The sequence below is a fragment of the Balaenoptera physalus genome (assembly GCF_965194825.1).
Source record: "Balaenoptera physalus genome assembly, chromosome: 14".
In the NCBI taxonomy this organism is placed as follows: domain Eukaryota; kingdom Metazoa; phylum Chordata; class Mammalia; order Artiodactyla; family Balaenopteridae; genus Balaenoptera; species Balaenoptera physalus.
The window spans coordinates 36461471-36486521 of record NC_138893.1 but is presented as its reverse complement, the minus strand read 5'-3'; the positions used below and the strand labels follow the sequence as shown (position 1 = coordinate 36486521).

Genomic DNA, 25051 nt, shown 5'->3' with positions numbered 1-25051 from the left:
AATGGGTATTTATTGCTTATATTCAGTAAAATGCTTTAGCTTGGTATCAGATAATTCTTACAATGTTAGTTCAAAATCATTATCATTTCCTCTCTGACAAGATAGGATGGCATACGTTTTGCAGTATAGAAACTGAGAGCTCTTGCTGCTATATTTTACGTGAAAAGAAGTATAGAGTCTTTTCAATGATGGACTTCTTAGGAACCTGCTTAATTCCAATGGAATCCATTCTATTAGCAGCAATAGGAAGGCATTAATAAACCAAAGAGCCAGTCTGGTCCGTTCCACCTTCCTCCCAGTACCTAAATATCCCAGGTGCCATCCCTGGACACAGACTTGGACTGGACATAAGGGTGCTGTGTTTGCAGAGACTACACTAGATCCTCCAGCTTCGGTTACTCCTATGCTCAATGACTTGGGGGTGTTCTAGACTTCAATGAACGGGTTGCACTAGAACTCCACTTTCAAAACAATATTGTTACTACTAGAACTTGCATGTTTGCCTCCACATAAGTCTCTTTACATTTCATATTGGTTGTTAGTATCTCAAAAACTTAGCCCCGCTTTCAAATTTTAGAATATTCGCAGAAAAGGAAACAAGCTATTCATTCATTGTGAGCTGAACGATGGTAGTTCTAGTGAGTAGGCAGGTCTGCATTGCTATTCTGTTTATGAATTTATGTTATTGCCCATCTATCCAAGCACTATCTGGCACCACGTTATAAAACTTAAGTAAGAAATTACTCCCCTCCTTCTCTTTACTCGTTTTTTTGTGCAGAAGGCTTCATCTGAAGTCAGTGGGAAGAGATCTATGGGGCATCCAGAGGAATGCTGACTTGATTTTCCCAGGTTGACATTTAACAGATATTTAAAGTAAAATGCATAGATTTCTCAGGTGAATGTGGCCTGGAAATAATCTGTTTGCAGTCTTTTATATGAAATGAATGAAAATGAATTTGAATCACATCTTTAATGTTTGAAGAATTCATCATTTATTCTTTAATATCTTCCTTATACTTATCAGAGTAAAGGAAAGTATGAAGTGATGATGGGAACCTACAAAAATGCAGCTGAGATGGTTGACCTGTATGTGGAGCTAATCAACAAGTTCCCTTCAATTATTGCATTAATTGATCCTTTCAGGAAGGAGGTAATAGGATTCAACTTGAATTTTATAATAAAACAGAATAAAATCTTCCTTTTAGATCTGTAGATTTGAAATGTGTTGTAATTTGGGCTGAGGCTGAGTTGCTTTATTTTGGCATTTATGAGAAAAGGCACTTACTAAGCAAATGAATAGCAGAAACACATAGGAGTGTGCCTGTCTACAGAATGAAACAAGTATCCCCCAGCACTTCAGGAATACTTGTGTATTTACAAGCAGCCTGACTGATGGCAGGCGAGCCCAATGTGCTAGCTGGTGCTTCCATAGGTTAATCACATATCATTTCCAAGTGCTCACGGAAACAGGACTTCAACTAGGCCAAATGTTTTTTAAACCTAAATCCAGTTACTATGCATGCATAGAAGTTACAAAGCCATATTTTTAAAACTTGTGAGATATTGAGGTTTCTGATTTATTCACACTAATGCATCTGACAAGGGTTGTTTATGTGCCATAGAACTCTCTCTTCCTAACCCACTTAAACTTCAAAACTTACGTTTATTTATTTGTTTGTTTATTTGTTTATTTATTTATGGCTGTGTTGGGTTTTCGTTTCTGTGCGAGGGCTTTCTCTAGTTGTGGCAAGTGGGGGCCACTCTTCATCGCAGTGCACGGGCCTCTCACTATCGCGGCCTCTCTTGTTGCGGAGCACAGGCTCCAGACGCGCAGGCTCAGTAGTTGTGGCTCACGGGCCTAGTTGCTCCGCGGCATGTGGGATCTTCCCAGACCAGGGCTCGAACCCGTGTCCCCTGCATTGGCAGGCAGATTCTCAACCACTGCGCCACCAGGGAAGCCCCAAAACTTACGTTCTTGATTTTATGCATTTGAGAACCAGTAGATATAGTGAGCAGGTACCCTCTTTGAGACAACTCACCTATTTAAATTTGAGGGACAAAGAGAGTGCTGGATCTTACTGGAGCCCCAGGCTCTCTCAGTCCCATCTTTCCTTTCACAGCCTGTGCTACAACCCAGCGCTTGTGGAAGATGCTGAGCCTAGTTCTTTAATCTTGCCAGACCTATCTTCTGCTTCTTGTCCCGAGGCTCTGGCCACAACTCTTTTTAATGTGATAAGATGTACCTATATGGCCTGTTCTAATGGGACAGGTTGAAATCTGGTACAATGGCTGGGAAGACTGTATATATCTATTTAAATAATGAGCATTTCATATCATTTGGTGGTCTCACCAATAAAAAATAAGGGTGCTGGGAATGAGGGTCTATGTTCCTGCAGGCTCATTTCCTTCAGTTGGCTTTTTACCAGAAATAACACTAAAATCTCCTAACCAACCAGTCTTCAGCAGCATCATGGTTAACACAGTGGGTAGGAAGAGCCTGTGTTTGAAGGACATCAGAATTAATGTGGAGAATAGCATTTAATGTGTATTAACATTTTATTCACTAGCTCTTCAAGTTCAAATTTAATCACTCTAAGTTGCTGTTCCATGAAGCTTGTTAATTTGTGTGGCTGTGGTACGGGCAACATGAAGCCACAGATGCAAACAAACCAAGCCCCCTACCCCTGTTTCGTGTGTCTCAAAAAGGTGTATAGCTGATTATGTGCTGCATGATTCCTGTCGTTTTGTGATGATGTCCCACACATTGTAATGATCAATTCTTAAATATTTACCCAGGACTCTGAACAGTGGGACAGCACCTACAATGCTCTTGGTTCCAAGTGTTACATAATTGCAGGCACCGCATCCAAAAGCATCTCTAAACTTCTAGAGGATGGGAACATCGGCATCCTCAGATGCAGCGGGCTGATCGTAAAACACACAAATCAAACTACGATGTCTGACTTGGTGGAAATGACCAATCTTATTGACAGTGAGTAAAAAGTATAGCTCTGAAAGACTCATAATGCACTTAAATATGCAGTATATCAGTTAATAAAAAGCATGGAATAAATCTTGGAAGAAAAAAACACCCCAACCATTTGTGAGTGATTTGGTGCTGGAAAACAAAATGCAGCTTACTACTGATTCACTTCATAATGTTCCAATAACAGCCCTGCCCGGGGGCCCTCCCCTTCAGGGAGGGCTACCGCAAACAGGTGGCTGAAGCCACAGCCCTCTCAGCTTCACACGACACCACAGTGATTTTTTTTCAATCACTAGCCCATACTGGCTATTTTTCAACTCCTCAAAAGTTTCAAACTTTTTACAGCCTTGAGGTCTTTGAACATGCTGTTCCTTCAGCCTAGAATGCTTTGCCCTGTACCATTTAGTTGGCTAACTATTCCTTCAGGTCTTTTTGCCTTAAATGAAACCTCTTCATATCTATATGCCTTCCCTGACTTCCCCCACCCCTCACTGGCTGCTCTGAACCTTTCTTATCCTATATTTTCAATTGTAGTACTGGTCACAATTACTTGTAGGCTATTTAATGTCTGGTATCCTCCACTAGACTGTAAATTCCCAGGAGTTCATGGGAGTCTTGTTCACTTATGCACAGGGCCTGAAACATGCATATCGTGAGTGGGTCTCAGGAACTAGGCAGCAGGCTGGTCTCAGACCTGGAGCAGGACTCAGAGCGAGCCTGGCAGCCAGGGGCCTGGGCTGGTGCCAGAGGATGGAATGAAATGCCTGTAGTCCCTTAGCCTGCAGGCTGCCCTGGTCTACGGCCCAGGCAGGGTGGCGTGCAGGTGGTGGATGGAATGCCCCAGGGCCTGGTCTTTCCTCCTGGGCCTACCTCTCAGCAGCCATTCTGTCATCCACTCCAGAGTGCTGCTCTAACTCCTGCCTGTAAGACACAACTCTGTCACCATAGGAAGAACTTTGGCTTGCAGTCTTGTAGACTGTGCAAATTTTAAGGGGTTTTGAGATCTTCAAGTGATTGATTAAATACTATCAACACTGCTTTCCTAATAAGTCAACATTCAGAACGACAGATTCCTTTGAATAAAATTTTACATGAATTGTGAAATCCATTATTTAGGCATATGACGCCCTTGCACTTACTGTATATTTTGACTCAAAGTTGCACATTGAACATGATTGACCTTGAATTGTGTCTTACAGCTTAGAAATGCGTCAGTCTAATTTGAGCATTTTTCCTCTACAGCGGTAATAATGGTGCCTCTTACAATTTACGGTATGTTAAATTTGATGAAACATGGCATTCATTTAGTATTTATCATCTAAACTACTACAAAGGGGTAAACAAATAAAATCAGGGTAATAAAAATGCAAACGTTTGGGTTAGAATTCTCAGGTGGTCAAATAATTGACTCTTCGCAGTTTTAAATCTCTGGCAAATTTTAAATTTTGATCCCAGAGGCTCATATATTTGATGATTGTTTCCATACCATCTAAAACTGAAAAGAATTCCTCTGCTTACAGGTAAGAAGCACATCGCTGTCTTTGGAAGTGCAGAAGGAGAGTCGTCTGATGACAGCCTTGTCGATTTGGTAAGTGCTGAAAACCGGTCAACTGCAGAATTGCCAAAACACTGCTTTTATCCCAAATTGGTATTTCAGAGAAAGGCGGTCTTTGGCAGAGAAAGTCACGTAACCTTTTATGAAAAAGACTTTCTTCCTCCCAGACAGCAAATCTTTGAACTTTTGAAAAGAAGAAAAATTGAAGTCCTGGTAAAATGACGAGCACACTTAAATGACTGGGTGTGCACTTGCACTCTTACCTCCTAAAATGAAGTAAGAAAGGCCAGAATGTTCTTAGATAAAAATCAGCATGCTTACATGACTAGCAGAGCATCTGATGTACAGTCACACTATCTCTTTACCTCTGACACTTTCAGCTTATAAGCAGGCCACTTTACTCATGTAACAAAATGAGAAATTAACGAGAGTAAAAACAAAACAGCACACAGGGGCAGTGTCCTTTCTCCCTCAAGAACTGTTTGTAGTTGAGCAAAATAAAATGACTCCATTTAAAATAAGCTGTTCCCCCACCTCTTTAGGCCGTTGGACTTGGTGTCCAGTTTATCAAGTTGGGAGGTCTTTCTCGTGGCGAACGGGTGACTAAGTACAACCGCCTCTTTACTATAGAGGAAGAACTTGTCCAGAATGGAACACTGGGTATGTGCTGCTTTCTTGCTTAGTTTCGCTTAGCCATGAATAAGAGAACAAAGATTGGGAGATGGGGGAATAGAAGTCTCTCGGCAGGAGGGCAGGGAAATCCAAAGACTATAAATAAGTGCTGACAAAACTAGGATGGCATTTGCCACGTGTATTGTTTTCTTAATGGATTATCTATTTACCTGAATGTTTAAAACTCTAGCCCTAATCTTGATGAATAGGCTGTGTGATGCTTTTCAATAGACTTAATTGATTGGAATTTCCAAGCCTACCTTTTGTTACGGTCCAAATTATACTTAAGGTTTTTCTGCACAGCCCAGGGAAGTTAAAGGTGGATGTTTTCCTGGTGGTTCTTGGCAACAACTCGTTTTACTCAAGTAGATAGCATGTTAATTTAATGTACCTTGGAAAGGCTATGGTCTCAAGAGAGATGAACCAATCATTTACGACATCAAACTTCGTAAGTCTGCATGGGTAGAAGCGCCTCATGTACTGGCTAACTGGAGAGCAACACCCCAAATACACATTCTTACTCTCTGTATCACTGACTGCGGCAGCCAAACAAGCACGCAAGACATTTAAAGAGACTGATAGTTGTCTCAAATTCTGACACTATTTTGTATTTTAAAATAGAATTGATACACTGCAAAAAAAAAAAGTTACGTTAATTAAGCAGTGTTGACATACTTGTATACCATAAATGAAACTATAAAATGAGATAGATGTATTATAGAATGTATTATGGAACATACCAATTATTGAATATGAAAGCAAGGAAGTCCTACTTTGTGACTCAGTAATAGGCATTTTTTTTAAAAGTGACCAAGAGAAATAGTAATTATTCATTTGTCACGTTTAACATAGGTAATGACCTTGTTTTCTAGAAAACAAAGATATAATTGGGAGACTATTTCTAAGTCATGCGAGGGCAGTCAAAAGTTACTTTGTATTGTTTAGTGTGTTACAACATGAAGGCTTGTTTTTTCAAATAGGTAAAATTATACTGTTCCTACATTTCAGTCTGATTATTTTTTTGTCATCCTGACTTGTGGAAGCTTTAGGTTCCTTCAATGACCTATCACATTTCCAGCCAGACTTCACCACAAGGGAAACAGCTGCTTCAGGGCATCAAAAGGACTCTAGTGACTGGAGGCCCAGCCCCTCCCTGGTGACAGTGCCAGCCCTGAGCATTCCGGAATGGATTAACAGATTAGTGAGGATTTCACTGACATTGGCAGTGGTCAATAAATAAGAAGGGGACCAAAAAACTGGAAAACCAAATCACTGCACTGAGAGACTGAGTAGGAAATCTTGTCAAAAGCTCAGCCATTAAAACACTGTCCCTGCCCGGAAACATGTGGAACCTGACCGGAATAGGCTAAGTCCTCAGTGGTTTACCTTGGAATAGTCAGTTGGCAATGGTCTGTCTCACGCAGAGTACCAGCCTTTCCTCTAGTTTATCTTCCTCTTATCCTTTGCTGCTCGGCCTCTGCCCAAAGTCTGCTGTAAACCAAATGTTCCAGAATGTTGTCTAAGGGTACACTGCAAACTCAACAAGTGTATTGCAGTTCATGTATAAACAATGACATGCCCACTTTAAGGTGGTTCTAGAATCCTTCCTAATGGTGATGTGACACCTCTGGACAGTTCTAAAGATGATCTCCTTTAAAGCATGTAACAAAGAACGTCAAAATTGGCACCACTGGATTAGACAGTAAAATTTATTGTTGTTTTTAATAGGTTTCAGTGAAGAACACACATTTTTCTACTTGAATGAGGAAGCTGAAAAGGCTGCCATGGCTGGTGAGCTGCCTGAGCCCCCAGAGCCCATCTTCGCCACAGAAGTTGTGGAGCAATCAGCCAAAACATGAGTGTCTTCCAGACGGGCTGCACACACCCCAGCTGACAACCACACCACTGGTATTATTAGACTGGGAGATCTCAAGTATGTCTTCATTTTGGTTTTGCTCTAAAACTTCACTAACTCGTGTGCTTTTTCTTCTTTTAATTTCACTGTTTGGTGAAATACAGAGATAGTATTTTGCCCCGAATTATACCTGTGAACCTTGTCTTCTGGCCATCACATTTCTATGGGGATCTTGTTTGTATACGAGCTCTCCTGTCCATTTTGGGGGGTCATGACCTAGTAAAAGAGTACAATATTTTTGCCACCAACTCCACACTCAGTTCAAACACCTCATACTTTACAAGTCAGAACATCTCTGAAAAAAATCTTTCACACTAGGAGCTCTCTCTGCCAGGAAGGTGTACATCTTCTGTTTCACGGATTTTTTAAGAGCCAAATAGCTTCCTCTCACTTTCCTACCCTTAATTCCCTTTTCTCTGATTCCCATCTCTTTCTAGATTTTAGTTGTTCATCTATCATTTATATCTTTGGGGGTCTCCTTAGATCCTTTTTGGAACAAGAATGAGCATAAGTGAGTAAACCCATCAATGAATGAATGAATATTCTTAAAGCAATTAAATGCCCAATCATTTTTACTACAGAATCTAGTAGGTAATTAAAAATGATGCAACATACAGATTGGCTGAATTGTCTCTTCTGAAAGCCAGTATCCGGGTTATAGCAGAGGATGACCAGAAATAAACATATTCAAACACATACCTATAGATATAATAATATCCAACTGCTTTATATGATTTAGATTCTCTGTTCAAACTGTTACCATTTGTCTTTCCCCCAAATTATATAAATTGCTATGTACTGACCTGTGGGAGAGTTGGCTAAGTTTAGATTTCTGATATATTCTATAAGTTTTTACTAAGCATACTGAGGACCTCTCCTTTTGAAGAGTACTAAGAGGGGAAGGTAATGGCCTTATGGCAGAGCCAAGGCCTTACTGTAAAAGCAGTGATTTAAAATAGGCTCAGTGGCAGATTCTCTCAGAGCACAGGGCAGGAGAACTGGTTGGTATCACTCTAAGTTGGGAGAACTGTGTCACAGTTTGTTGTTGCTACTGCCTTTCCTGATGCTTAGCAATAAACAACAGATGAGTGTTCCGACAGCCTCTGCACATGTACACACACACACACACACACACACACACACACACACACACACACACACGAAATATGGGAGATCGTATGAGAGTATGCCCTGGAAATGTGACAAAAATTATAATGAATGAAACTAGAGAAAAAAGGTACAACCAAGTTAATAACTGAATAACTACATTAAATTAACCAAAGAGGTGATTTATTACCTCAACCAAGTAACACTTTAATTTCAGCGCTGAGCACAGCCTATTCACCTTTTCCTTACTTGAGGATTGGGGTCACCAATGGATGTGTAGCATTTCAAGTTTTTGAAAGTGATAAGCACTGTTTCTATTTATATATTTTCTCTCTCTCTACATATATGTTAAAGGATATATAATAGATATAAAACATATATATATATATATATATATATATATGGAATTACATGTAAAGAGATGAAAGAAACTCATCATACCCTATATTAAAAAATGGCAGTGGGACTGGGAAATGTTAGTGCTCCGAAGAAACTTCAAACCAAATGCAGTCCTTAAGTAAGGGCTGCTTGATGATCTTCCTAAGGTCAGTGATGATAAGAGACGGCTATCCATTCTCCACAACTTATTGCCATATAAGCTGAAGCTGTTCCACGATGAAAGTGATTAAACATGTATAGTGTGCGTTTATAAAAATCATCCGAACTTTGTTTTTAAGATTCTGTGATACAGACTATATACTATACCTACCATACAACCTAAAAATGGTCTGAAAGATTAACAATAATCTCTACCTGTACTACGCCATTTCTAACAAACATTTACTGTTAACAAAACAGGTAAGGAAGGAGGAATTACCGGCGAGTAGCCAGAGCCAAAACACGCATCTGTTTTTACTCAGGCCAATCAAGGCGGGATGGTTACAGCCCTGTTAATTCCCTCCAATCAGAATTTCCACAGGACTGATCAACTGCTGAAACCACTGTAGGTGAGGAGTTTATGTGAGACTATCTCAGATACAAAAGGATGCTAGAATTAATTTTAGCAAATTAATTTTAAATGCTTTGTGATGTTGGTGAAGAAATAAGCAGCTCAGAAAAGGCAAGAACACTTTCAAAATACTGTACCAGTGACTAAATGTTGCCTGGTCCAGCTAACACATTTCACAAATGGTTAACTTCTTACCCTGGAAAGGGTGTGTGGTTAAATATGGAATGACAAGTGTACATATTTTTATATTCCTAAATATGTGTAAGACACATGCCATCAGACTGATAACAGACACAGGAATGCAGAAAGCAGGAAGAAACAAAGAATAGAATTCCTCAAAATAAACCATTTTGTGGATTATTAAAAATTACTAAAGTTATCAAGTCTTACACAATTTTCCTATTAAAGAATGTCAAGTTTGGGGAACTAAACCAAAAATGTCAATAACCACAATTGACCTTTAATAAGGGAAACTTTTAATAAGTGTGGTGAGGAGAGTTCAAATCACAGCATAACAGAACTTGTTTAAGTGAATTAATGCAGTTTGTAGTTAGTATATCATATAGCAGTATTATTCAATTAGGGGAAATCACAGTTGAAAAACATTACATTATAATTCCCTATGAGTAAACTGATAAGTAACTGTAAAATCATCACTGGAAGAACATGGAAACAATCAAGCATAACGAGCCTACAGAAAGATAATTATCTCCAAATTTAGGAAGTACATTTACCTGCCTATCCACCTTTTCAAGCCTATGTTTAGCATACGTGCAAAAATAAAATACAACTACTGCAATTATTACTATCATTTTCTTTTGCCCTTAGGTGAGAAACACCTGACAGCTTCATGCTGAGCTATGCTAACAAAACTAAACCTTTCACTTTCTTTAATAGTAAAATTACCATTACTGAATCACTGTCATAAAAAAATGCACTCAAGTACATTACCACTTATTTTAAACAAACATCAGTTTGGAAACAATCAACTTTGAAAAGCTGCATAAGGTTTTTTTTTAAATCCCTGATTACATGTCTATTTATTCACTGTGGTAGACTGAAACATTGTATTTTTAGAGACTACCACCTAATTTCTTTAAAAGGAACAACAAACCTGTGTAATGTAGAACAGCAGTGAAGCAAGACAATTGTATGCTTGTCACCCATCTCCACTGTACATAAGAACTGTGATAAAATATGGTCCTTGTGCCACATGAGTCCATGAGAAAACACAATTAACTCACAGCACAGAACACACGGTTTACCAAGATAATACTCTATTAAATTCAGGGTTTGGACTTCTACCTCAATTCTGCCTTCTGGCCACTAGAGCCTTCCCTCCAAAGTCCTTGGGAGGCTTTGGACACAATCAATAGTATGTGTTTTTCATCCCACAGTTAATAATGTGTGTAATTAACACTGGGTATGGGACTACTAGTTTGACATCAGCTCCTGAATTTTAAGCTTATCTCAGTATATCCTAGAAAGTAATTTGTATGCCACAGTGCCTAACAATTTCCATGCTACTGAAGTTTCTCCATCAAAAAAGGATCAGACCCAAAACAGAAGCTTCTTTGGGGGCTTTTAAAATCACCTTAAGCTAGTCACTTCTGTTTATCCAATTATACACAAGTGCTGCAAACTTTCATCATTACAGTTGATTAGTGGTATGCACATTACCTAAAAAGATAACATGAATTTTTTGTAAACTTCTAAAAGAAGTCACACTTAATACAGTAACTAGAAAAAAATCTTATCCTATAAAGATTAAAAAAACTATAAAGAATGTGTACTTTGCTAAATAGCTTACTTATATTTATAAGTGAACTTACAAAAGTGACATCAAAAGAGAACCTATACTCTGAATACAGTGACAAGAACAGAATGTCTATAGCCCTTGCCAATACACCAAAACTAAAGCATGTGCTTGTTAAAAAGGACTTCTGAACATATCCGCCTTCTGGTTTATGGATCAGCAGTTGGAGCTGTCTGTATCTCTTATTTTTTCAACACTGTCTTCTTTGTATTCTGGTTTAATTTCACCTTCATCATCCTTGTGTTGAGTTGGATCTTTTTCAGCGACGTGGTCTTTGGTTTGGGGTTCATATGTGGAAACAGGATCTAAAACTACAACTGGTTCAGCTTGTTTTTCACTGCCAATGTACTGTCTCCTGCATCCAGTGTTACTGGGAGGCCTAGGGGATGAACAGTTAAACAAAAAAATTAAAAGCAGAGAGAGAAAACATTTATCTTTCAGATTCCTGGATTCAGACGAGCAAAAAACCCAAAACATTCTAAGTCTAATCAACATGCAAAAAGTGGTCTTTGAGGTGCCAGCCATTAAAAAAAAAAAAGCTATTAGATTACATATTAGGAGCACAAGGCCAGAAGACGGAAAAAGTCAGAGCAATTAACTGCATAAATGTTAAAAAGGCAAATGCACCTACCTGCTTAATTGCATGCTCTTCTCACAGAAGCACAAAGCTCCTGGATACTCTGTGCACACCTCCCCATTGCCTGCCGCCCCCAGACTCCTGTCCCACCCCCACTTAGCTGGAAGGAGCCAGTTAACCCCTCCCTTGTGTGCCGGGGTACATGTGATTGCAGATTAGTTCTGAGACTGCTACAAGGAGGGAAATAAACCACTCCCATCCCTGATGGGCAGCTGAGAGATATGCCAGCTGCTGCCATTACTGGCAAGAACAACTCTGGTCAGACCTGTGGAGGGATGAGGGAAAGGAACAAAGGCAGATGGGAGAATCCAGAGAAGAAGTTGAAATGCTAAGTTACCATACACTTTTTCTAAAAAAGGAGAATCATGTTTGAGAAATTTCTTATTGAATTTCAAATGTAGTTTCTTTTTCCACTGAGGTTCCCTTTCTTCTCTTCTAAGAAGCTATTGCTTCTCAAGCTAAATGGGCAACAATTTCCTTATGGAAACAGAGATGTCCTGAAACACTCTTCTCTTTTCACGTGTCAGGAAATTAGGCTGTGGGCACCTAGTCCTCTCAGAAGTCAGGTCAGAAGCCATCATCTGAAGGTACTGGACTGCTGACCTGATGCCTGGAGGTTGAAGGGTGTGTAGTAGGCAGGGCAGAGGCTATTCAGACTTATCTGGTCTTCTTGGCAAATGCTGGGATACTAACTATGACCCGGCACGCCCCTGTCCCACATCCACCTCTGGATGTCAGGATGTGTACTGGTGAACTGTTGGCCAGGGTCTGCCCACTGCTCTACCGGCCCCTCACCAGGACTTGATTTCTACTATTCCCTGACCCCTAAGCTCAGATCTGCTGGTTTAGACACTCTCTTACCACCTAATACTTCTCCCTTGTTGGATTTACCACAGTTATAATTAAATACTGGCAGCCAGTTGTTTAATGTCTGTCTCTTCAAGTAAAATGTAAACATCCATGAGGTGGACTGTTTAGCTTTGTTCACAGATCTATGCCAGCACCCAGCGCACATCCATTTGTGGAGTAAACAAATGAGCAAATACTAATGAACTACTGTGTGTGAAAGGCTCAGAATGAATGTGCAGAAACCAAGGCTTTGGTGTGAGTAGATCTGAAGGTCTCTCTTATACAACGAAAGTAACAGAACAAATGATCAACTATTGAGACCAAGTGGCCTGCACGATCCAGCCACAGGTACCAAAACTCAAACCCAGTGACCACAGTTCTATCATCTGGTACTATGAGATCTGTCCAAATGTTTGAAAACCATTCCATAGGGCTATCCAGTTACACCGTGTGACTTGATCATCATTCGTAAGTGACTAGCACATAACTGTCTTCTTTGGAGGCGGTAAAAGCAAAGAGATGACCTGAGAGGAAAGCTATACTGTAGCGAGGACAGATTCCTTTATTTTTGCCTGGATTTGGCAACACCCTTGTCATTAGAAAACACCACGACACTGCCCATCTACCTTGGCCAAGGATCCACTTCTCAAGATACCTGTTACTGTGCGTTGGGAATCAATATGGGATGTAGTTACCCAGGTGGTATCTGGCTTGACTTTCTCTGACCCAGGCAACACCTGGAAGGCTGAATCCATTAGGGTATGGTCAGAGAAGCAAAACCCCCATGGATGGCATAAGGGATTCATTATAGACATTAGACCCCAAGCAATGGAGAGAGAGAGTTAGGCAGTCTACGTGAGTCTGTTGCCTCTGTCTATTATGCTGGGCCTGAAATCAGCAGGTCTTGCAGCTGAAAAGGAAGATGGGTGAAAAGTGGCAAGAAGCTGAGGACAAACCAGAGCTGCATCTGTCTTTCACGATCTCCAATCCCGATGATCCAGATGAGCGGCAGGATAAACTGGAGCCCTTCCACATGGAATTGCACGTGCACCTGGCCTAAGATTTGGGGAAGCTGGAGGGGGAGATGGGGGGAGCTGGAGAAACTGTGGGCCAGCTGTGCCACATGCCAACTAGGTGGCAACGTGCATGAATTCTAACAGAGCCTGTCCTACGCAGACTTCCAGAGCCTTAAAAAAAAAAAAAAAAAAAGACTATCATGTCACTCCCACTTTCTAAATCTCGTGCAAATTTCTCCTGTAGACAACCCTAACCTGGAAACAAATGGGAAAGGGAATTCTAGGAAATGAAGTTCCAAGTTCCAGCCTAGCTAAAGTTGTTATAGTCAAAGCCACACAAAGTCTGCTGGTCAAGTCCCCAGTGTGGTTCCACAACCCTGGGTCTAACTAAGCCTCATTGTATATAAGCCAGCCAGTCTGCTCTACGCATGCAAAGGAAGTATCCGTCTCATTCTAGGTGAGCAACTTCCATCAACCCATAATGACCTTCATCACTTTTGCAGAACTACCATGGAAGTTTTCATGCCCATGTGTGTCTGCAGATGAAGGGGTGGTAAACACATCCTAAAATGCTTTCTTCATCAGCTGGAGGCTGAAAACTTGCAGGAAGTGCTCTCAGGGCTCCACAACAGCAACAAATGATGTTGACTGAACTGAAAACTCAGAAACTTTGTATTGCCCGGCTGAAACTGTCCTGGAATTGTCTCAGTCCAGAGAATTGTTCTTTCCTGAAGTAGGCTTCTCAATAATAGATTAATCTATTATTAAGTCACCTGTACACTCCAATTTGAGAACACCTTTATTATCACTGAACTTGGCACAGTGGAAAACTTCTCTATGTGTTGAGAATCAGAGTAACTACTTTCTTGAAGATAACGACCACTGACTTGGAATCCCAGTGGCTTAAGGCTGAAAGGGACTATGGCAATCATCTAGTCCAACTGGTCCTTTTACAGATGAGGAAAATGAGGTTTGGAGAGAGGGAAGGCCTGACCTAAAATTATACAGCTTATCAGTGGCAGAGCCAGGACAAGAATCATAAGCTCCTATCTTCCTGTTCCTGATTTTTCCACAACATCACACAGCTATTTACCAAAGGCATCTTCCAAAAACATGATAATGATGCCACAGGCTAATTTTGGCATGTTTACTGATTCTATCTGAATCCCTGTTTTCAGCTTCATCTTTCAGAACTATAAATATAAAATCCATCCCTTCAAGCTACCCCTCGTTTTTTTTTTTTTCCTTTGTGACTTAAAGCTAGCTCTTCCTGGTTTGACATCATTAAGTCCATTCCTGGTTCCCATGGGGAGCTGCCCAGGGCTCCTTCTGGAATGAAGGGCCTTCCTCCATTCCCATCTCATGGGAAGAGCCAGAAAGCTCCATCCGTGACGGTGCCAAGAACCCAGGCTCTTGCTCTAGGCAGCCATAGTGGCAGGTTCTACAAGGTTACATCTGAAGCTTCTCCCCCAAGGTAAAAATCCCAGCTGCTCAAATGCAACAATCCAATAGGAATTGCCGTATACTATTGTTCCGTTCAATTTTTCCTCTTTAATTCTTCATCTAAGAGCAATGACCACAAATAAGGAATTAAAATTCAGTATTCATAAAAAGTACGGCAGACCTTCTCCTGTATGCTGCAAAATCTCCAAGTAAGACTTAAATTTTATAGGTGACATAAAGACTAAAATCATGGAATGTTCAGTCTGAGAGGGATTACTGACATGAACTAGTCCAGCCTTTTCATTTGTCAGGTGAAGACACCAAACAAGAGTGAGTTACATGATTTGTCCAAGGGCACACAATTTGTTAACAGCAGATACAGGATTAAAATTGTGGACTCTTGACTTCCTGTCCAGTACTTTTTTTTCTTACCACAACATACTGCTAGTGATTTTTAACCCAATCAAATAGATATTTTTCGTGGGTCATTTTAAATCATTTGTTAAGTGCTATTTCAAGACAAAAAGAAAAACCCAAAAGCAAAATAAAAGCTAGGAGACAATATATCAATCTATACCACTCTGTGGGCCTGATGCCCAAGTACAACCTGGTTGCTCTTTTAGAAAGCAGTTACTTCTCCCCCAACTGCAAGAGGGCCAGAAGGTAGGGCTGGGGCAGATGAGGCCACTTGCTGGTAAAAGGAAAAACCTGACTCCAACTGGTACTGGTACCAGAAGAATCAGAACAGTTGCAAACGGTATTGCCAAAGTTGAACTTTATAATAAAGGGACTCAGTGACTTATCGGACTGTGTTACAGGAGATGAAAGTGCAGCATTCTAATTTTTAAAAAGCACATCATGGTTTGCATTCAATGAAATTCCTTTCAAAATCAACTTTCCACACTCCAATTATATTCAACAACATTCTAGCTAACATTTCAGCTGCAATTCAAATTAACAAATGCCCAAAAGAGCCCTAATAGACATGGTTCTGAGCTCAACTGAATACAATCAAAGCTCATGAAATGAAGGGGGAAAATGCTTATTTCATGCAAATTCTGCATATCACTCAAGCTTAATTCTACTGATAATATAAAGGTGGGACATTTTGAACATTATAGTGAATGAAACTTTTAAGCAGTGAGAGTTATTTTACAAAATGCTACCTCTGAAAAGCTGATTGCCAAACAGTGTAAAAATGGTTTGAGGCATAAATGCCAAGTTCATTTCTGTTTCACTTCTGAGGTAACTATCTTTCAAATCGCAACAGCTGGACTATTTAACACAATCTGGTGAATCAAAGTATAGTTCTTCTCTGGTCTCCCAGTGGGACGCCTGCATTAGTCTGTGGCAGCCATCCAACAGATGACGCACAGCCGGATGGTCTGAACTCTGTTTCATTTACAATAAAAATGGATAAAGCTACAATCATATTTACCACCTTCAAGGACAGAAAATGGAAAGATTTAAATTTGTCTTTATAAAGTAGTTTCCTGGGAAAACTCCAAAGAGGAAGTCAGTTTTATATTCTCCCTTGTGTAAAAATAAGAAGTCTTACTTTTTTTTTCCCCCCAAGCCCTTTATACAGTTACTACAGCAGTGAACAGTAGTGGCATTACAACAGAGGTAGTTTTTATTGTTTCTCTCAGACACCCTATTTTTCAGGATATTTTAACACACTTATCCAAAACTTTCCAAAATAAAATTTCAAACATAAGATGAAACTTTCTATATTATTGCTAATTCTAATACTTTTAAATATAATGAAGATAGAAAAAACGAAGCTAATTTCTTTTGGCTTTGTATACTTTTTGAAACTGCGTTTTAGTGCAAAGAATAAATTAGTTTGCCAATTTGGGTCAGCTCCTATTTGAGGGAAAAATAGATATCATTTAAATTATGAGAAATAATATTGTTAAACAACAGAATACCGCCATGGTTGAAAATCTGACATCAGCTTCTAGATGCTGGTTTGCCGTAAGATTAACAAGAATTCCTTTTTAACAGAGGTAACAATGGCTGGGCAAAGACCTCTGTGTCCACACTGAGCCATAGTTTCTTTGGTGGAAAAACTGCAGCACAGCCATCTCAGTGCACGGGTTACATCTCAGACCACAGTGCACGCTACGAAGCCTTGTCCCAGTTCTTTTATTCTTCTAGCATAAGCTGGACTGTGCACATTTACAGATTCCAAAATACACTGGCCCAGGGAGGCTCAGGAAACTGGACCATTCTCGCCAGCAAAATCAATGATAAAGCATGAGCTGCGACTGATTTTAGCACAGGCAAAGATTCTTAAATGTGTATGATACCTTTTTTGGCTACTTTTTAAGCTTTTTGTAATTTTGTACAACTTTAAGTCACCATGGAAAATCCATTGAGATCTCAGCTATGAAATGTGAATATTATTTAAAAGAGATATTTTAAGGAACATAAAGGCTTCCACAAGAGACACCATATATAAATAACACTGGCTCCTCAAGAAAGCTGCCATGCACAGAATGTTTGCATTTTCATTCTTAATTTTCAGAACAATGTTTTTTAAATTTTAAGATTTTTCTTTAAATTTACTATATTATATACTTTAAACTCTCTTTTAAGACCGGAAGTCATGAAGAATTCAGTGTGTTACTTTTCATACAGTTATATGACGAAATGTATTTCAAATGAAAAGCATTTATCAGGTTTCAGAAGTTAAGTCAATTTATCCTCAGATCTGAAATTGCATTTAAGTTTTAGCCAGAACTTCTATTTGAATAAATTTTAAGTCTCCACTACTTCACTATACAAAAATAAAAGGAAACACAAATACTGCAGAGACTATTGAAAGATGTTTTTAAAAAATGGCAAAGCACCAAAAGCAATATGGTTCTCCATGAAGAAATGATATATTTTATGCTAAGTCTCTTAAAATCATAGGTGTTTGCAACTGGAGGCAAATGTTAGAAGGCAATTAATTCTTTGAGAGAAGTGAGAATTACTCAGCAGCATTTTAACAGTTATTTTGAGATTTACTCAACAGAATTTTAACACTAGGTGTAATACAGCCTCAACAATTAATCTGGAAGAAGCTGCTGTCTGTAAGGCAACTCAGAACACCTGTAAGACAAAACTGACGGGCGGATCTTCTGGGCAGCCCACAGGAAAACTCCTTTGGAGGAGGGAGGAAAAAGAGACTGAGTGAGGAGATCTCAACTTCCAGAACATCCAGTTGTTCTGCTAATTTTGTTGTTAAAACTTAATTGTCCATGTACAGGAACACATGGAGAACCTTTGTAGTAGTGCTTTGCTGAGCAGAGCTGTTTCCTGCAGTGTCCGTACACAATTCAGCCGTACTAAGATTACAGTTGAGAGCAGAGCAAATCCTTTAATTGTATAAGAGCATCAGATTAAGCAGTAACTTCCATGCAGTTCATTTGCTAGCCAGTAGTCTCTTCTCAGAAACAAATGTTTACTAAGTACAGGGAAGGTGCCCTCCTTTCTCCCCTCCGCACCATGCATGCAAATACACGTATGCACACATACACAAAAGGAGAGAAAAGAGGAGAGGAGGAGGGGAGGAAATGGTAGAGTTGGAAGTAACAGGAAGAAAACCTACTCTTTCCACCACAAGCACTAAAAACTTCTCTATTTTCCATTTGAACAAAATGTTAACCCAAAACCCTCTAAAGTAATACCTGTATGACTAACCAAATTAATTTCCAGATGAGATCAATATTTGAGACAATTTTAATGCCAAGCTTTCCTAAAAGTAAGTTAAGAATCTCAATTTCTACTTGGTAACATATTTCAAAAGCTCAGATTCTCCAGCTCCAATGCAAAAGAGCATTACTTTTCAATTTCATTTTTCTACATTAGTTTCACACTGGAAATAATGGGAAAAAAACTGAAGAGACCAGTTAGAGGTCAATCTTACTTTTAATTCAAAACCTGAAAGGCAATTAGATTTTTTTCTTTCACAGAAACATCTGACAGATTACACTAACCATGAGATACCTAAAATTTATCTTTGATCAACTACCCTTTGGTATTCAGTTAATGGCTCAAACAAGATGAACTCTTACAAAAATAAATCTGTGCGGGGCCACAGGTCGCACGTATTTAGAGACATCACAGACCTAGAAATTAAATGCAAATTAAAATAAAAATGGTTGCACTGGAAACGGTCATTTTTCTACTGAAATTGAAGTCCTGTAATTGCTACATAGGTTTTTGTTTTTTAAATTCTTCTAGGGCACAATGTGACCCGTTTTGACCTCCCAAACAAAAAAGGCAAGCTAGCCTCCTGTCTGATGGTTGAAAAGGAAATTTTAAAGAGCTTGATAAAGCTTAGAGTTTTGGGGAGCTCTGGGGTTGAAGAGGAGCATGATGAATTAGAGAAGTATTAACTGGAAGGGTCTCTGGCAATTGCGGCTTAAAAGCATCTTTGAGAATGACCAAGAGATGAGGACACAGCTATGAAATCTCTGCAAATCACACCAATTACGATGGAAACTGGGTTCTCCCCTTTGAAGCAAGGTTCTAGAGATGTAACTAGATGAAATGAAAAATCCTCCTTGAGGATGACTCCCTTGTTTAACTGTAACTATCAGGAGGATATTCACCTTTCTGAAGGTAATTAATAGAAAAAGTGAACACGGATGAATAAAGCTCAATACAGACAAGTAAGGCCACTTCTAGGTGAGACTGTTCAGAGACAAAGAAGCAAGACTGTGAGAACACAGGATACTCTTGCATCTCTGCCTGATTGTGATGCAGAACTCCTGTAAGATCTGCTTGTCTCTTTCTCCATACTGCAGGCCCATTTGTCCTGCCTTTCTTTAAAACAGAGATGTTCTAACATATGATGACAATGGACACTATACCACAAACTCAAAGGAGCTAACCAGTAATTGACCAAAGGCGGAGCTGACTCGCAGAGGTGCAGCATAAAGTGGATGCAACAGTGAAATTTATTTGGGGCTGTAGAATGTATGTTTTAAAACAACTGTATTCACAGTGATTCATCTTTATATTGTCATATTATCATTTAGTAAAACACCTTTCTAATCCAGTGATTAAAGTCGGCTATTTTCAAGGTATTTGACTTCTGGGAATGAACTAATCTTCAGCATATTTGAAATGTAAATAAATAAAAAATGTGTACATGAAACTTATGCCAAAGATTAAAGGAGCTTAGGCTGGTATTCTAATATGGTAATTTCCAAAAGTTTATTTGTGAAGCATGCCCCTTTATTGGCCATTTGACATGAAAAACACTAAAACAATTTCTTTCCAAATCTCTTTAAGTCTTCTTGCTAATTCAGATTGGCTCTCCTTTTCAGAATTCTTTGCTTTACTGGGTAACATTTTCTTCCCTTGGCAAAAGATATATTAATTGCTTAGTTTAGCCTTAGGAAGAGGAAAGAAAAAGGAAGAGATGACACTATCTGTGAGTATGTAGGGTCGGAGGAGCAGGATGTGAATAGGGCAAATGGAGCAATTTAACTACAGAATCATTGCTTCCTACAGAAGAAACCTTACAGTCATTTTCTTCCCTTCCATTCCTACAGCTCTTAATACCCTCAACGCAGTATGCTATAGCTCAAAAGCGTGGGCTCTGAAGTTAGAATGAAGAAGGTTCAAATGAAATCTGACCCAACTATCGATTAGGAACAGAATTTTGGGCAAATTGTTTGTCACTAAACCTCAGTACCTTTGGAAGAATTAAAACAACACATGAAAGTACTGGCTTCATAAATGTTAGTGAATTCATAATGTTAGTGAAACGTTAGTAACAACAACAAAACATCACCAAAGCAAATTCCAAATTGGAAACTGGCTCGTTACTCATAGCCTCCATCTATAATCAACATAGACATCCTGCTTATAGCGATGTAAGCACATTTCCTCTCAGATGAATGCTATCATAATATGGATATATATTAATATATATTGATAAAGAGTAACAGAAAATTTTAAAAATAAAGAGGCGAAACATATACAATGGAAGGCTGTAGGCTTTTACCCCCACATGTTTTCCCAATTCACTTCACTTACATCACTCGAGATCATCAGATTTCCCCATTCTGTTGATAACAGAGCTAACGTGTCTCAGATACCTCACACAGGATTAAAATGGAAGACAACTTTACCCATAGCTAGGTACTATACTTGCATTTTCTTACTTATTGCTCAACTTATGTTTGCTTCTGAAATACTGACTTCCTAGTTACCCTTTAAATCAACACCCCAGAATGTGTAAATTTGGAACTTGTCAACCTAACTGGAGTTCAAGAAGCAAGCTTTGGCTTGACTGTATTGCATGGTACTTTTCTGTATACATGGCTGGGAGACATGTCATGGGTCTGTGTCACATTTTAAAAAATGCATCTGCAATGGTTGCAAACTGATGGCTATTTCCAAAAATTGAATGAACTTGCAAAAGCCAAAGTCATTTGGAAACATATGTTGAACATATAGTAGTGGTTAAAATGGGCCATATCATTTTTTGACCAAAATAAATACTGACACTAATTCTCTTACACGACCCGCCGAGTGGCTCTAAAGCACTCTTTACTTCTCACCCACTTTTTCCACCCCAGAATAAACAGGTAGGAAAGACTGTCCAATTTATTTCCTCTGTGGTCAGGTATCTCTAATCCAAATAGCTCTAAAAGCATTTGCAGCAATAGTGACAGGGTTGGAATGAGTATCCTGACCCCTAAGAATATAACCCTGAAGGATAACAATCATTTCAATCTGAATTTTTAAGTTCCTATGATGTAGTTTGAAAATTAAAATTTTTCAAAAAATTATTTTATATTTCTAGGTTTGTGTTTTACTGTAAATCTATATTGAGAGACACGTTGGGGGTAAAAAATATGTGCTTAACTCTTGTTCTTTATCTTAACTGTGAACATATTTATCAAGCAACCACATTTGGGAGGAATTATTGGGATTCTAGAGCTGAAAGAGACTCTGGAGAGTGCCTCATCTACTTGCCTCAATTTTAGATAAGAAAAACAATACAACAAAAAGTGAAAAAAAAAAAAAAACCCAAAACACAGAGGTTACATGATTTTCCCAAGGAAACCTGGCCCAGTCAATAAGCCAGGTGTTCAGTACCTAAGCTTTCAACTCTAACTTTTGTCCTTGATAATCCAGTAATGGCCCAACATTATAATTTTATATTAAGATAGAAAAGGAATTTATTGAAATACTTTTCATATATTATTTAATTTACGTGACGACCCTACAAGGTAGGTATCATTACCCTCATCTTCCACATGATTAAATAACTTGCCCGAGGTCATAAAGATAATAAATAGCAAGCCCAAGATCCGAACCCGAGGCCTCACTGCAGAGCTGGAGTTCTGGAAATAATTCAGCGCTGCTCGTCACCCTGTGCGTATGTGGAAAGACGCTGGTTTAGGAAACTGATCATGCTGTGTTTCCTTGTTACCCCTCGTCCAGTCTACAGGCTTTTACTGGTGAAAATACAAATCATTCTTGGCTTTTTTGACCCTGTGCAACACTCAGTTAGCCTATTTCCAGGTACTGTAGCTGTCTGAAAGTAATGAAATTGTTATCTTTTAAAAATTCTATAATTTGGAATTTTCCCTATTTTATATTGACCATCCCAGCCACTGATTAGCTTGAATCAATGAGTCTTACTCTATTTTAACACTGTCAGAATACTCTGGATCAGAAGGAAAGAGCATGAAAGCAAAATTAAGGCTTATACTCTTCATTTGCTTGGCCAGCTCTTTACCTCTCATGGCATAAAGGGAGATTATGAGCATAATTCCTGTTTGAGTAATAACTAGTCGGAATTAATGAAATTCAAATTCACTGTTAGATTTAAGATATCATCACTAGATAGTATGTATTTATTAGAAATAATTGAGGACACAAATATTTCTAAAGCTATTATTGAAAGAGAAATAGAAACAATTAGGCTTCTCCAAGTCCTGATTATCTTTTTCTTTCTTTTTCTTCTTTTTGCTTAAAAAAAAACCTTGCTTGCTCAGACTGGTGACAAGAATGTTAATTTTAATTAATCCTTGCAATTAAGTATGAGAGGTGTCTCTTGCTGTCTCATAAGTTCTTAAGAAATAAATCCATATATCTCTCTGGCTCTACAATTTACCAGATAGAAGTTACTCAGTTATTTGGAACATACACATATGTTGATTTTAGGAATTTATTAAAAGGAAAATAAACTTTCTGGGAATAGCCTGATGCTATTTAATTTTCTGGATAAGTGAAGATCTTATGCAGAAAACATCTTCGTTTCTTCCTTCACTTTAAAAGTTTTCTTAGTAGGTTAGCAAACTTTCCTGTCCACCTGAGGCAGTGAGTACAGCCAAACCTTTCTTTTACAACTGGGTATTCTGTTGTCTCCGATAACTTTATCTTGTGTAGGTTCAAAGATGCAGAAGATATGCAAAACTGAATGTAAATGACTCCTAGGCATTTAAAAAATGTTTAAAAACCCAAATAAGCAACCAAATAAACCAAAATATCTAATATTTATGTACACATATGTGTGTATATGTGTGACTGCTGAATAATGGGGGAATGCTGGTTAACTGAATAGTCTAATTAATTGATATTCTGCTGTTTTATTGATACTAAAAATGTATTTATTCATTCATTCATTTATTCAACAAGTATTTCCTGAGAGCCTACCATAAGGCAGGAGTTTTTCCAGGTGTTTGAGATACACCAGTGACAAAAAGTGTCCTACCCTCATGGAGTTTACATTCTAGGAGGGGAAGAGAGAAAATAAGCATATATATAATAAATAAAGTATGTAATACGTTAGAAGATAACTGTTATGGGGAAAAATGGAGTAGGGTAAGGGAGAATCAGAGTTTAAGGGAGTTGAGTTACAATTTTAAATAGGGTGGTCAGGGTAGGCCTCATTGAAAAGATGACATCTGAGCAAAGAAATGACAGAGGTGAGACAGTGCAGCTACTGGGGGAAGGGCATCTGAGGCAAAGGGGATAGCAAAAGCAAAGAGCTGGGGTGGAATGATACTAGGCCACAGAGGCCAAAGTGGAGGGCGGAAGGGAGCGTAAGAGTGGCAGGGACGTGTGTGTGTGTGTGTGTGTGTGTGTGTGTGTGTGTGCCCTCGCAATAATGTAATGCATTAGAGGCTACTGTGATTGATATCTTCCCTTGACCTTGATTCCCTGTAAAGAGCCGATAATACCACTCACCTGAAAAACACTACGGGGGTGTCGCCACAGATCAAAATAAGGGTGCCATTACCAGAGTGCAGAGGCACTTTTAAAAAGCAAAGGAAACATTTCACTTTTTAACTGCTGATCTCACTTCAAAGTGACAAATCAGGTCTATGAGGTAAGACAATGTGGTTGCCTCTACCTTATGGCTAGTATAACAGAATGAACCTGCTAGCCAAAGCCAGCCAGAAACAGCCTGAAAATAACCCTTCTCATTCCTGGTAGCTAAATCTCTTTCAGGGGATCCTGAGAAATCACATGAGTTTTTACTTTTAAAGCTTACATATGACTACATTAAGTTAAACTTCTTTTACTCAGTAAAAAGCTAGGTTTAAACATAAATGAATGAAGCACGTCTGGGAAGTGAATAATTACCATGTACATACACAAGATACTTGGATTCATTTGGATAGTCTAATTGTACTTAAGAAACACATTTTTCAGAAAGGCACTCTTCTTTGCTAAATGACTGTCAATATGAAAATGCATGGCGTTAGTTATTTCAGCTAAAGCATGTCAAGAACTGAATAATCAAGCATTAGATTACAAAGTTTAAAAGTTAATACAGCAGCACAGAGTATTTGTGTTAGTGCTTTAAGTAGATAAATTAAATTGAAACGTGTCTCTTAAACAGTCATTGAACAAGCAAGATGAGAAATAAATTGAGCTTCACATAGGCCTTTATGGCATCTAACAACTGTGTCTGTCAACAAATGGATCCTTTTCACTGTCGATTCAGCACACATTTTGCAGACCTTGGGCCTGCAATTATTTCATTTCCTTTCTTGGAAATGTAATTTCCACTTACTTTTGGAGAATAAAAGGCAGACAAAAGAAGGAAGGAGTTGCAGTATTTTCTGATTAAGATTATCTGT

General features: G+C 38.8%; 2 protein-coding genes across 21 annotated transcripts in view; one reads left to right on the top strand and one right to left on the bottom strand.

Moving 5' to 3' along the window:
- Positions 1-23466, top strand: part of ENO4 (enolase 4) — a 48385-nt gene extending 24919 nt beyond the window's left edge. For 4 of the 11 annotated variants that reach the window (XM_082423426.1, XM_082423425.1, XM_082423423.1 and 1 more), the window contains 5 exons: positions 1025-1150; positions 2797-2992; positions 4507-4574; positions 5084-5201; positions 6257-6935. In XM_082423426.1, the coding sequence (XP_082279552.1) occupies positions 1025-1150; positions 2797-2992; positions 4507-4574; positions 5084-5201; positions 6257-6453 (705 nt within the window). In that variant the 3' untranslated portion in view covers positions 6454-6935. The other 7 variants (XM_082423422.1, XM_082423421.1, XR_014253043.1 and 4 more) reach the window with 6 other exon arrangements.
- The window catches only part of SHTN1 (shootin 1), a 102420-nt gene continuing 87006 nt past the window's right edge, over positions 9638-25051 (bottom strand). For all 10 annotated transcript variants that reach the window (XM_082423415.1, XM_082423409.1, XM_082423417.1 and 7 more), the window contains one exon: positions 9638-11379. In XM_082423415.1, coding sequence (XP_082279541.1) covers positions 11157-11379 — 223 coding nt within the window. In that variant the 3' untranslated portion in view covers positions 9638-11156. The remainder of the gene's footprint in view (positions 11380-25051) is intronic.